General features: G+C 45.7%; 1 protein-coding gene across 4 annotated transcripts in view; it reads right to left on the bottom strand.

The window, feature by feature from the left end:
• PHF20L1 (PHD finger protein 20 like 1) overlaps positions 1 to 14,810 on the bottom strand; it is a 64,232-nt gene that overhangs the window by 2,987 nt on the left and 46,435 nt on the right. For all 4 annotated transcript variants that reach the window (XM_053395264.1, XM_053395262.1, XM_053395261.1 and 1 more), the window contains 4 exons: positions 14,186 to 14,285; positions 12,427 to 12,622; positions 10,679 to 11,045; positions 804 to 969 (listed from right to left, as the gene is read on the bottom strand). In XM_053395264.1, coding sequence (XP_053251239.1) covers positions 804 to 969; positions 10,679 to 11,045; positions 12,427 to 12,622; positions 14,186 to 14,285 — 829 coding nt within the window. The remainder of the gene's footprint in view (positions 1 to 803; positions 970 to 10,678; positions 11,046 to 12,426; positions 12,623 to 14,185; positions 14,286 to 14,810) is intronic.

Genomic DNA, 14,810 nt, shown 5'->3' on the forward strand with positions numbered 1-14,810 from the left:
CTACAGTTCTACAATTCTATGATTCCTAGAGCTGTCAACCAAACTGAATACATCCCATCGTTCAGCCCGGACACTGAGGTCCAGCTCCAAGGGCCTTCTGGCAGTTCCCTCACTGCAAGAAGTGAAGCTACAGGGAACAGGGAACCAGGCAGAGGGCCTTCTTGTTAGTGGCACCCGCCCTGTGGAACACCCTTCCATCAGATGTCAAGGAAATAAACAACTATCTGACTTTTAGAAGGCATCCAAAGGCAGCCCTGTTTAGGGAAGGTTTTAACGTTTGATGTTTTGTTACTTTATAATTATTATTATTATTACTCTGTTGGGAGCCGCCCAGAGTGGCTGGGGAAGCCCAGTCTGATGGGAGGGGTATAATTATTATTATTATTATTATTATTATTATTATTATTATTATTATTATTACAGTGGTACCTTGGATTACATACGCTTCAGGTTACACACGCTTCAGGTTATAGACTCTGCTAACCCAGAAATAGTACCTTGGGTTAAGAACTTTGCTTCAGGATGAGAACAGAAATCGTGCTCCGGCGGCCACGGCGGGAGGCCCCATTAGCTAAAGTAGTGCTTCAGATTAAGAACAGTTTCAGGTTAAGAACAGACCTCCGGAACAAATTAAGTACTTAACCCAAGGTACCACATTATTATTATTATTATTATTATTATTATTATTATTATTATTATTAGACTTGCTCAAAAAGTGATGATTGTGCACCTTGCATTGTACATAACGCACCAGTTTCTAAACATGTTGCCATTCCAGAAACTTATTGCTTTAAGATAGTTACCATCCACTTCCTTTTCGATCAGGTCCATTCTGCTAGCAACTTCGTTCTGTACGTTCTCTATGTGGGTGAGGAGGTTTAGCTGCCACTGAAGATGGGAGTCCACATGTTCTTCGGCTCCTCTTTTTTCATTAAATACAAACACAGTGTTCCCTTCAGCCAAATGCCTCTGTTTGATATCCACAAAACAAAGATTGGGTGGTGGGGGGAGAGAGAGAGAGAGAGAGAGAGAGAGGAATTAGCAAAATGCATAGTCACAATTTAAGGCTGTCTCTACACCACACCTGCCCACAGATAAAGCCTGACTGAAGATGCTTCCCAGTAGCTGAAGAGTGAGATTAAACAAAACCGCTGCTCTTAAATGACACAGCATAACAAGAGAGATTGGAGGTGATTTGTTGAGGATTATACAACTACCGTATAGGTTAATACAACTTATAATAATGGCTTTAAAGCAGCACTGCACATTGTAAATCATATCCTCGTTAATATGCACTTGAAGTTCTCCAGCAAAATATGCTGGTAGTAAAAATGTAAGACACAATCCAGCAAATGGATTATGGGCACCTCTAATTTCAAAATTTTGGTGAGAGTTAAGCACATGCTTGAATTTTCCCAGTGAAATCAACAGGACCTTAAAGAGTTAGCTCTGGCTAGCTGCCTATTATTATTATTATTATTATTTAAGTGGCATACTTCTAGACCTCATATTTGTAAGGAACGGCCCAGCTATCTATGATAAAAATTTCACAAGGCAATGGGGAGTCTGCATAGACTTACAGTGTTTGTTTGTCAGAGATTGGTATTTTGGTGAGAGAAGAAAGAAAGAAAGAAAGAAAGGGAAGGAGGCTAGCAAATAACATTTAAGTTTTGCACATTTCAAAGGGAGTTTGTGTGGTGCTATTAATTCGAAATGATGGTGCTGACCTTTAAAGCCCTAAACGGCCTCGGCCCAGTATACCTGAAGGAGCGTCTCCACCCCCATCGTTCAGCCTGGACCCTGAGGTCCAGCGCCAAGGGCCTTCTGGCAGTTCCCTCACTGCGAGAAGCCAAGTTACAGGGAACCAGGCAGAGGGCCTTCTCGGTAGTGGTGCCTGCCCTGTGGAACGCCCTCTAGTCAGATGTCAAGGAGTTGAACAGCTATACAACTTTTAGAAGACATCTGAAGGCAGCTCTGTTTAGGGAAGTTTTCAATACTTGATGTTTTATTGTTCTTGTATCTCTTGGAAGCTGCCCAGAAGGGCTAGGACAACCCATTCAGATGGGTGGGGCACAAATATACTAATAATAATTACCGTATTTTTCGCTCTATAGGACGCACCCGACCATAGGACGCACCTTATTTTATAGGGGGAGAACAGGAAAAAAAAATTCTCCCCCTCTCTGCTCAGCGCCCCTTCAGCAAAGTGGCAGGAGAAACGGAGCCCCTTCATTTCTCCTCCCGCTTCGCTGAAGGGGCACTGCGCAGAGAGGGAAAACTGTGCGGTGCCTCTCCAGCGAAGCGAAGCCGGGAGAGCAAGAGGGATCGGTGTGCACTGACCCCTCTCACTCTCCAGGCTTCAGTGAAGGCAACCCGAAGACTCCAGAGCGCAGCAGGAGTTCCCGCTGCGCTCGGGAGGTTTCAGGCGGCTATCCCCAAGCCTTCGGAGCACAGCAGGAGTTCCCGTTGAACTCTGGAGGCTTCAGGTTCCTTTTGCTGAAGCCAGGAGTGTCTTGCTCTCCCAGCTTCAGCAAAAGGAACCTGAAGCCTCCAGAATGCAGCGGGAACTTGCGCTGTGCTCCGAAGGCTTCAGGCAGCTATCCCTGAAGCCTGGAGAGTGAGAGGGGTCGGTGCCCACCGACCCCTCTCACTCTCCAGGCTTCAGTGAAAGCAACGCAAAGCCTCCGGAGCGCGGAGGGAGCACTCCCTCTGTGCTTCGGATGCTTCGCGTTGTTATCGCTGAAGCCAAGGAGCCTGCATTCGCTCCATAGGACGCACACACATTTTCCCTTAATTTTTGGAGGGGGAAGTGCGTCCTATAGAGCAAAAAATACAGTATTTCCTGTACAGTCCATGTACTGCTATGTGCATCTGGTACATAACTGTAATATGTGTAGATGGATAACCAGCTCGCATAACACAATAAAAACAGCGTTCATAAGGATAAAATATAAAATCAGAGCAGATTGCAGCATAGCTCATGAATTAAAATTGAGATATATACATATACCCGTACAACTGAGATTTGGGCTACCATAAAAATTGACCCTGAGGCACCCCAAAGGGTGACTTCAGCATTTCGCTAGTAAGCTATTTTATTCTAGAGGATGATCTGTGCTGTGTAATATGTGTAGAAAAATCTTTGTGCTCAACACAACTCTCCATGCACTGTTGATCAGTTACAGAAAAAGATAAACAAGTTTCAGGTTTTGTTGATTCAAGGCACCAGGTGAAGTACAATGAAAATTAAAAGTGCTAGGTAGAACGTCAAGGTTCAGCTGTTGTTCGCTCTCAACCTACCAAGCACACACAGAACAGGGCTCTATAGCAGATGACCACAAATGCAAAGGTCACTAGTAAAGGCATAGACTTTTAACCCCAACGGTGCGTTATAGATTAAGTACATATTACACCATCATTAGTACTCCTTCAGCTGGGCAGACGGGCAGGAAACTGGAGCCTGGGAGGCAGTCCTTGCACACATGGACTATGGGGAGAGCATCAGCTGAAAAACAGCTATGGATTTGCAAAAAAGCTGAAATGGAAGACCGAGAAACTGTGCAACTGCCTGTGAACCGGGCAAGTTTTAGCAGGAAGAGAAACAAAATGCAGGAAAGGAAGTGGAAACTACATCTTTTAGGAAAAGAGAAAATCATTATATTATGATTGCTGCTACCTACAAACAAATAAACAAACAACAACAAAACACTGAGCATGAGTTCATAAAATGCCAAGCTGGAAGTGTAATTGTCGAGTAACAGAAGAGAAATTTTGAAACGAGTTTCACTCCTCTTACTTGAGTGGATGAGGGGTGGGGTGGGGAGGCATATTGTGAATAGGAAACAAGTCTGGATAGTGTAGTTTTATGCGTTAAGTCATGGAGGCAACCTGCAGTGGGGGAGGGACACAAATGGAGCAAGCAGGAGGGAGATGTGGCTGTGACTCCGTTGCTGGAACTGCTTCTATAGTCAAGGAAATGCTTTCTGATGTGTCCAGCCAAAATTGATCTCTGTAGCGTTATCTATTGTTATCACTGTTACAGTGATCGGTAATTCAACTTCTGACCCGCCCCTCACCAAAAGGTCCCAGGGATGGGCTACAGCAATCTTAAAAAGCAAAATTAAAATCAGTTTAAAAGCAAATGCAATCAAAATAACAGAGTGGGTCCTAAAATTATGCATTTCAGGTGTCAAAGGCCAAGGTAGGTAAAGAAAGGCGTCTTCAGTATGTGATGCTCAAGCATAAAAGGTAAAGGTAAAGGGACCCCTGACCATCAGGTCCAGTCGTGCCCCACTCTGGGGTTGCGGCGCTCATCTCACTTTATTGGCCGAGGGAGCCGGCATACAACTTCCAGGTCATGTGGCCAGCATGACTAAGCCGCTTCTGGCGAACCAGAGCAGCGCATGGAAATGCCGTTTACCTTCCCGCCGGAGCGGTACCTATTTATCTACTTGCACTTTGACATGCTTTCGAACTGCTAGGTTTGCAGGAGCAGGGAGCGAGCAACGGGAGCTCACCCCGTCGTGGGGATTTGAACCGCCGACCTTCTGATCAGCAAGTCCTAGGCTCTGTGGTTTAACCAACTTCCCAATTCAAATTCTGTCCTTCTGTCCAATGCTGGAATGATGGACAGCATTGACCCATCATCCCAGCTGCTCTTTCCAAGAAACTTTTAAATACTGTAAAACTGTCAGCATGCTCCTTTGCCCATACCCTCTTTTCTCCAGGCTGAAGATACTAGACTTTTCTCCTTTGGTATCTGAAGCTAATTTTGCCTTCATAAAAATTGCCAGAAGGGCAGCCAGGATAGCCTGTCGCAGCAAAAACAAGTTAGGAGTTATGTAGTGCTTAGGAAGTAACCAAAATAAACATAGCACAAGTTTTTGTGGACTAGGACACTTGTCTTCAAACTGGTGGGTCAGGATACACTAATGCAGGTTGGGTCTCTGGCTGTTTTGGGACTACAATTCCCATCAACCCTGGCCACTGGCCCTCCTAGCTGTTGGGATACTTCCAGGGAGATAAAGTCCATCTTGGCCCCCAAGCTCGGTGCCGGACGATCCATCGACCTCCCGTAGTCAGGCAATATCAGCAATTCAGCGACACTAAGCCTCAGGCTTAGTGCACACTATATCAGCAGAATTCACACAGCAGGAAGTTGCACAAGCAGAGAGCAGAACATGCATATTTACAGTTTATTAGGCATTGGTCAGAACAAAGAAAAGCATGACCGTCTGCTCCGACTGCTCAGCCAAAACAGCCAAAAACGAAAGGAACATACAACATAAACATCCTGTGAGACAGGAACTTACGCAGGCTGTTATACAAACATCCTGCTCCCTTTTAAGGTGGAACGGAAATATCCTAACATCCTCCCCCTTTCCGTGTAACCTGTAGTACCTGTGGTTCAACCCAATTGCAACCTTTGTGCGTAAACCTTCAGTTGTTCTCTGTTAACAACCTTAGACAACAGATCAGCAGGAATTTCATTTCCTGGCATGTAGGACACCTGAATGAGTCCTTTCTGAATACACTCTCTTGCACGATGTAGCTTAATCTGCAAGTACTTGGTCCTTTGCTTGCAACTCTCTGAGTTCAGCAAAGCCAAACAAGATCTATTGTCTTGATACACTTGTATAGGACATTTCACAGAAACCCCAATGTCCTTAAACAGTTGCATCAACCATTCACAATCCATGAGTGAAAATGACAGAGCATTGAGTTCTGCTTCACAGGAACTTAGGCTAACTGTTGTCTGCTTTTTGCACAACTAGTCAAACAGGCAGTGGTTGTACATGTAGCATACTCCAGAAGTGCTTGTACCATCCGTGGTGTCACTTCCAAAACTTGCACCTGCAAAGATTTCAAGACCTCCAGTCTTCTGACTGGTGAACCTCAGCCTGTAGTGCATAGTCCCTTTCAAATACCGGGCTATGCGCTTCAGAGCTTTCCAATCCTGAACAGTAGGATTGTTAGCATGTCTGCTCAGCAGGTTAGTGCTTACAGCAATGTCAGGTCTTGAACATCTAGCAATGAAATTCAACTTGCCTAGAATGCATCTGTACAGCGTTGTGTCAGAAAACGCTTCAGCAGTACTGTCTACCTGGTAACCTGTCACCATCGGTGTGTCTGCTGGGTTTGCGTCAACCAAATTCAACCTGGTTAATACATCAGTAATTTTCTGTGTTTGGTGTACCAGAAAATTACCTGCTTGGTCCCTCTCCACCTGCAGAGAAATATAGTTGGATACCTCACCAAGATCCTTCATGTCAAAGTGCTCCTTCAGCTGAGCTAGGGTGCTTTGGTAAAAAGCCTGATTCTTCCAAAACATCAGAAGATCATCAACAAAACATAAACAATACAGTTTGTTTTGCCCCTCCTCCTTGACAAACACACACGGATCAGCTTTGCCCTGGTGAAAACCTAGAGAAAGCAATGTTTCAGTGAGTTTTGTGTTCCAACACCTGGCACTCTGCTTGAGACCATATAAGGATTTCCGCAGTTTACAGACCATTCCCTTCTGTATCTGCATCCCGTCAGGTGGAAGCATGTACAGCTCCTCGTTCAAAATCCCGTACAAAAAAGCTGTATTAATGTCATGATGGGAAACATGCAGTTTCTCCTCCGCAGCGATCTTGAGCATCAGCCGAATGCTCTCATATTTGACCGTGGGTGAGTAGGTCTCGTGGTAATCCTGCCCTGGTACCTGTGAAAAACCTCTGGCAACCAATCTGGCTTTGTGTCTGACAACCTTGCCATTCTGGTCTGTCTTGGCCTTGAAGACCCATTTGCTGCCAACCAGTCTCATTCCTGGGACTACCGGTACCAGCTCCCAAGTTTGGTTCCTGTTCAAGGAATCAATTTCAGCCTTCATGGCATTAAGCCAAGGCTCAGCATCTTTAGAGGTTAACTCCTGGACCTCTTTGAAGCTTGAAGGTTCCCACACCTTCTCTGAGCTACTAAGAACAGCAGTTGCCATCTTAGCAAACTCATCAGCAAATCTCTTAGGAGGTTTGCCTTTGGTCGCCCTTTCAGACCTGCGAACCAGACGCAAGTCTTCTGGACTCATCTCCTCCTTCTTAGGAGAAAAACGACCAATGGTGAACAGTGGTTCTTCCAGTTCATTGTCAGACTCATCAGATGGTCTGACTGAGGCCTTTGCGCTCTTGTAGTCTGCTGTGTCATCACTGTCACTGACAGCAGCAGCAGCGCCGCCCACTGAACTGGAATCCGAACTCTGATCATCATCATCATCATCATCATCATCATCATCCTCAGTTTCCTCAGCTTTCTCAGCATGATCTGCTTTCTTCACATCACCTTCATCCTCCTCTGGGTAACTCTGGAAAATTCCCACATTTTCCCCCCACTTAGGATTGTACTCAACACTCCTTGTGAACTTTATGGATTTAGAGTTAGTCATCCATACCCTGTATGCACCTTTTTCGTACCCCATGAACAAACCATGTGCCCCACGCTTCCCAAGCTTGTTGCTTTGTGGGGTGTGCACCCACATGTCAGAACCAAAGATTCTCAAGTGCTTGGTGTTAGGTTTCTTACCAAACATTTTCTCATAGGGAGTGCAGCCAATAGGTGATGACAGTCTGCGATTAAAACTGTAAACAAAATTCGAGAGAGCCTCCCCCCAAAACTTCTCAGGGAGGTTGGCATCATGCAACAAGGTTTTTATTCCTTGCAGCAACGTTTGATTTGCTCTCTCCGCAAGCCCATTCATCCATGGCGATCTAGGCGTTGACAAGTCATGCTGGATTCCCTTCTCAGTCAGGAAAGCTTCAAACTGCTGAGAAGTGAACTCCCCGCCCCGATCAGTAAACAGACAGCCAATCCGTTTACCGTGAGCATTCTCCAACCAAGCACAGAATGCCTTGAACCTAGGAAATGCTTGCGATTTCTGCTCGAGCATAAACACATGAATGTACCTGGAAAAAGAATCAATTAGAACCATGAAGTACCTTGCTCTTCCCAAAGAGGGCGCTAGAGGACCTACCAGGTCTGCGTGAACTAGCTGGTAGGGTTTGGAAGCCTGCCTGCTAGACTCCTTGCCTTTTGGAGCAACCTTCACCTTGTTCTCTGCACAAGATACACATTTCATGTGAAATTTGCAAGGTTTGATGTCCAAACCTTCAACCAACTCAGGCATCTTGGCTAGCGCTTGCCAAGAGAGGTGACAAAACCTGCGATGTGCATCATGAATGCAACCTGCATGAAGAACCTTGTTAGTTTGTGCAACACAACAAGAATCAGCATTAGATATAACAGCATTGTCATCATAAGTTAGACAGAACAAACCATCCATCAACTTTGCATGCAAAATGTCCTCTTTGCCTTTTCTGATGACACAGATAGTCCTCTTGAAGGTAATTTCAAAACCACGCCGATTTAGCTGTGGGACACTAAGCAAATTGTCTGCAGCTCCTGGAACAAAAAGTACATTTTTAATGGTCGTATTCAGACTTGCAAGTTTCACAGTTCCAACTCCTGCAGCTTGCAAAGTCCTTCCATCAGCCAGCTGGACCTCTCCATCTTGAGGTGTGAAGGATATGAACAGATGGCGGTCTTTGGTGAGATGGCGCGTGGCCGCAGAATCCACAATAAACCTGGCCTTCCCCTTCGAAGCAGATTTGCTGGCAAACAAAACCTTGTTTTCCACCAGCGTGGGCTTTTGCAGCTTGCCCCCCTGCTCCTGGCCATCAGACGTGCCTTTAGCCTTTGGTGAAGCTGTGCCAGCGAACAAAGCTTTGTTTTTCCCTGGCCTTCCACTCCCCTTCTGCTTCGGGCCATCTGCAGGCTTTTTTCTTTGTTTATTTCCAGTCTTTCGACAAAACTTCTGAGTATGACCTTGGTTCCCACAGTTCCAGCACTTCACAGCTGCCAACGCTTTGGCTCCCCCTGGAGGCTGGAATGCTGTCCCACATTGCTCCCCCTGAAGCGCACAAGCCGATTCAGCTGCATTTCTCCTGTCGTATTCATTTTGCAAAGTCGCCAAGACCTTTGTAGCAGTGAGGTCTTGCGCAGGGAGGGTCGCCAGCTGACTTGACACGGCATGATAGCTTTCATCCAGGGAGTCCAGGATGAGAATTGCAAACAGTGACTCAGGCATATTGAAACCTCTCTGAGTCAATTCCTGTCGGAGATGCTGCAAATGTAAAACGTGGGCTCTAAGGTCTTCCCCTGGCTCCAAACGCTTCCTGTGCAGCTTTCTGAAATAAAGCAACACAGACCCAGCCTCTTGTCGGAGATGACAGGCTCTAAGCCCGTCCCACATCGCACGGGCACTGGCCTTGCCAGCCAGGGTGATTAACTCTTCAGGAGCTACTGAGAGCAAAATTATCCCCATGGCTCTCGAGTCCTGTGCCCTCCATTCATCTGTCACAGGGGCTGGGGGGTCCTCAGAAATAGTATTCCACACACCAAGCCTTCTCATCTGGCCCTCACAGTACCTTGCCCAGGTCTGATAGTTGTGGCCATTTAGCTTTAGTGGACACGGAGCAGCTTCAGAGGATTGTAAAAGATCCATCTCAGCTATTTGCTTCAGCCGTGAGCCTTTTAAGACGTCTTATCTCGGCAGCTCATAAATCACGATGCCTCTGGCTCGGCTCCCAGGCCAATTAGTTTAGCCGGACATCAAAGACGTATTCCGCGGCAAACAGAAAAGCCTCTGCTTTCGCTTTTCCCACACATACCTCAGCAGTCTGTCGCAGTCTTACTCTCCTGCAAGTGCCGTGAATCTGGGCCCGAAACCTATTGTTGGGATACTTCCAGGGAGATAAAGTCCATCTTGGCCCCCAAGCTCGGTGCCGGACGATCCATCGACCTCCCGTAGTCAGGCAATATCAGCAATTCAGCGACACTAAGCCTCAGGCTTAGTGCACACTATATCAGCAGAATTCACACAGCAGGAAGTTGCACAAGCAGAGAGCAGAACATGCATATTTACAGTTTATTAGGCATTGGTCAGAACAAAGAAAAGCATGACCGTCTGCTCCGACTGCTCAGCCAAAACAGCCAAAAACGAAAGGAACATACAACATAAACATCCTGTGAGACAGGAACTTACGCAGGCTGTTATACAAACATCCTGCTCCCTTTTAAGGTGGAACGGAAATATCCTAACACTAGCTAGGGATGATGGGAGTTGTAGTCCAACAGCTGGAGAAACCCTGCAATAGAGGGGCATGGCCTGACCCAAGATAGGTTGCAAGAAGAGGACTACCGCCAAGCAAATATATAGGGAAAGGTTAAGAAATGGGTCCCCAAATGCATGTTTGGGTTAAAAGGGGGTCCTGTATCTGAAAAGGCTGAAGATACCTTGACCAGAGCCTACTTCAGGCATAGGCAAATTCGGCCCTCCCGATGTTCTGGGACTACAATTCCCATCATCCCTGAGCACTGGTCCTGTTAGCTAGGGATGATGGGAGTTGTAGTCCCAAAACATCTGGAGGGCTGAGTTTGCCTATGCCCGGTCTACTTCCATCAGAGGCAACAATAACTTTTTTAGTCTTTAGGTGCTATGGGATTCTTTGTTGCTTCTGCCTTCACGTCTAACCCCACTTACCTGGGAGTAAGCCCCCATTCCCGTTGAGTTACTTCTGAATAGTCATGGTTAAGATTGCACTGTAATTCTTGGAAGGTTGCACAAACAAATGGGTAGTTTTACCTGATGGCTGAAACCATCTTCTTTAGATGAATATTGTAAACAGTTTTTATCCTCTAAGGGAAGCTCCTGATCGTCTTCAAAACTGCTGGTGTCGTCGTCTGAGCTTATAGGATCGGTCATCATTTTGCAGTCCTGACTGTAACTCTGGGGTTTCTGGTAACTGTGCTCGCTCGTAATGTACGTTTCCTCCATCTTCTGGGGTAAACTAGGGGGCTCTCTATGGTTTTGACCATGATACGTCCTTTCAGGGGGGTTAAGGGTATCTGGCACAGCCAAGACCCTTCTTTCCACTCCAAGAGTTATTTGGTCTGGATCCTTCCGCACACCTGTGCAAGCCCACAAATGAAGGTCAGGATGATGCTTGTTCCTGGGGAGAAAAAAAAGAAAGACAAAGGGGTCAAAGTGGTAGAGAAACGAAGTCGATTTAAGCAGCCTGAAGAGGGGATCTGTGTTGACATTTTTTACGAAAGAGATTCGGGTGAGCAGTTCCATGACATGTGAAGTCTGCAATGTTCACAAGTCCATCAAGTGGAACCAAGTTTGTCTCATGATACACATAAGTCGGCTGACGTGGGGGCGGGGGCGGCAGGGGAACTGGCTCAAATCTCTGTACGTCAACACTTCTGTCTCCACTTATGGAGGCAGTGAACCAGAAAATGTCTGGTTCGACGCCTGAATGCAAAGCAGGGCCTTTTGTCTTTCTGGAACTCAATCTGACGTGGCAAAGGGGGCGGCTTGTCAAAACAAATTACCGAAGTTCTGCAATGACCAGGCATGCTCACCTGAGCACCCAGAGACGTTATGGCTGAACAATGTGACACTGAAATTGGAACACATTGTAATTTCTCGTGGCAGGACCATGTCACCTCTGAGCGTTGCATGGACCTCGGCACTTTGTTCTTCTTAAACAAATATCTAACGGCGATAACAGCTGGTCGAAACCACCAGGGGAAACTATGGTAGGAGAGCTGAGCTCCTCCACATCAAAACTGGCCCCAGTAAAAAACCGGAGGCATTCCTTTTAGGTATAATCACAAACGATATTCCTGACAATCAAAGGAAAGTATTCCTTTATGCAACGACAGCTGCCAGGATGCTTATAGCAAAAAACTGGAAAGGGAGAAAAATTCCAATGAAAGAATGGCAAATTAAATTTTGTGAATATATAAATCTGGCAAGACTCACAGCATTTATAGGGAACAATCGGACCAGAAATTATTAAAAGAATGGGGATGTGCTAAAGAGTATATGAAGAAACAGTGTTCTGGAATAAGCATATCGGCATGTAATGAATGATGCTTTACAAGGTTAAAGAAAAAGAAAAATGGTGTAAAAAGTATAACAATAGAAGTAATCTACATTAGACACAACAATTTAGAAAGAGTAAAATTTCTGAGGTCTTAGAACAAAGGAAGGAAGTCAATATGTGTATATCTATGTAATGACTAGATTAGAATAAAGATATGGTTTTATTTGTAGATGTGTGCTTTTTCTTTTGTTTTTTGTGTTCTGTTTTTCTTTCTTGTTTGTATAGTTTTATTTTGGATTCAGTGTTTGTAATTTTTGTTGTAATTTTGCATTGAAAATAAAATTTATAAACTAAAACAAAAACTGGCCCCTGCTCCCCTGAAACCATTCTATCCCTGCCACGCAGCTACCCCAATTTTTAAGTGTCTTATTGTTCTACCAAGGTAAAGAGGAGAGAATATCCCTAAAAAGCAATATGCAACATGAGAAGGCACGCTTACTTTAGTATCCCAATCTTCAGCTGCAGCCCGCGCAGTATTTCCGTAACACCATACACGTCAGCCAGGAGGTGGTGCGTCGACACAATCTTTTTGGCATTCAAATGAGAGTAGTTCTCTTTTAAAAACGACAGACCACACATGTGGCCGTTATTCAACCAATCTTTATCGTAGAGATATTTGGCACTCCATCTCTGACCTAGAGACAACGAGGGATTCAGATCTTATTCTCTTGCTATCGCTGTGGAAACTTTTTGTTTTCTATCGGAGGGTGAATAATGCAAAAGGGTGGATGCACAGGTGTGTATTTGCACAAGTGCCACCACAGCTGCAGTTACAGGCACTGAGAAACCATGCACTCCGTTTAATAAACAGACCAACTAAACACATTCATAAGCCTGTATAGGTTTAAAACTCATAAATGGGAGAAGTAATGTGTGAAGGGGCCCTCAAACGGATGTCAACATTGGTGCCGGGAAGGCTTATGGGCTCTTACTATAACTTGGGTAGGATCCTATCACGGAAGAGATTTGCCTGCCTGACCAATCACCTGGTTTTGCAACTTTGGGGTGTTTCTGGGCCTGCACCATGAAGCCCCATTTGTGGTCGTTTTGAAGTGTGGTGATTTGCTAAATTTGGATCCTGAGCATCTTCAGGATTTGGAACACCAGGGAAAGAATTAAAATGGCAGACAGATTGATTTTTTATTTTATTTAATTGTATCCGTTTTATTCTCTTTCATTGGGACGTACTTTTAAAAAAATGAATCTGCCTGCAGCCTTTGGCATACAGTGGATTATAAATCATAAATAGAGCAAGACAGAGGAATAATAATAATAATAATTTATTATTTATACCCCGCCCATCTGGCTGAGTTTCCCCAGCCACTCTGGGCGGCTCCCAATCAAGTGTTAAAAACAATACAGGAAGCATTGCCCTGGACGAAGGGTAGAGAGCCTCCGACCCAAGGGCCTAATCTGGCCCGTCAGGCCTGCTCACTTGGCCCACCAGGCCATTTGGCCAAGCCACACCCACCTGCCACATGATGATGATGATGATGATGATTTATATATCGCCCTATACCTGGAGGTCTCAGGGCAGTTCACAGAATAAAATCAAAATATAAAACCACAAAATACATAATCAAAATAAAAACAACAACCCAACCCCCCCCCCCAATTTAAAAGGGCATAGGATCCTAACGGCTTTTAAAGTAGGACAATTAACAAACCTGGACAAGAGCCATATGATCCAACTCCCCACCCCTTCCTGGCCTTAGATGCATATAAGGACAGACTATAGCATTGGGCCTCTACAAGGATAGGAGAGGAGGGCAAGGAAAGGCCACACGTTAGTGGCCACAGAACTCTGTAGACAAACCCAGGAAAACAACTGCAGAAAGTGTCACACTTCCTTGAATTTGCCGACAACAAAAATCTCCTCTTTAAAAAACAAACTGAAACATCTCCCTATAGATGGAAAACTAGCATACTGGAGAACTGAGCTAGAACATTTCATCCTGAGGTGCTGCCTTTCCCCGGTTAGTTTTTTGGGGGGCATGTAGCGCACCTCCTGAAGTCTGAGCAACAACTGCACCATGGATTTCTGCTGGCTGCCAAGGCCAGATCCTAGACTATCTAATCACAAATGCTGGCTATAGAAACACACCCTTAAGTGTGTGGGAAATGGGAGCAGTGGCGGTTGTGTGAGCTACTACAGGGGCTTGGAAACGCTGGGGCTTAGCTTGAAAATTTGCTCCTACCAGGTGGGTCCCTGCAAACGTAGCAGATGTATTGCTCCGGAATGCTGTCTTCCAACAATCCCATGCACACACTGTGCTGCCAACACAGGCACTCTTCACACTGTGGCGGTGATTCAAAGAGGAAGAAAATAATGCATCATAACGTGAGAGGGAAATTCAGGTCCAACCCTCGCTTGGTTAATGCAACAACAACAACAACATGCAGTCATGGCTGGTGGAAGCTTTGGTTCAAAGTATCTAAGGAGGCACCAGTCTCTGGATACTTTGTCTAGAAAAAGGTAAAGGTAAAGGGACCCCTGACCATTAGGTCCATTCGTGACCGACTCTGGAGTTGCGGCGCTCATCTCGCTTTATTGGCCGAGGGAGCCAGCGTACAGCTTTCGGGTCATGTGGCCAGCATGACTAAGCCACTTCTGGCGAACCAGAGCAGCGCACGGAAACGCCGTTTACCTTCCCGCCGGAGCGGTACCTATTTATCTACTTGCACTTTGATGTGCTTTTGAACTGCTAGGTTGGCAGGAGCAGGGACCGAGCAACGGGAGCTCACCCCGTCACGGGGATTCGAACCGCCGACCTTCTGATCGGCAAGTCCTAGGCTCTGTGGTTTAACCCACAGTGCCGCCCG

The sequence above is a fragment of the Podarcis raffonei genome, chromosome 7 (assembly GCF_027172205.1).
Source record: "Podarcis raffonei isolate rPodRaf1 chromosome 7, rPodRaf1.pri, whole genome shotgun sequence".
In the NCBI taxonomy this organism is placed as follows: domain Eukaryota; kingdom Metazoa; phylum Chordata; class Lepidosauria; order Squamata; family Lacertidae; genus Podarcis; species Podarcis raffonei.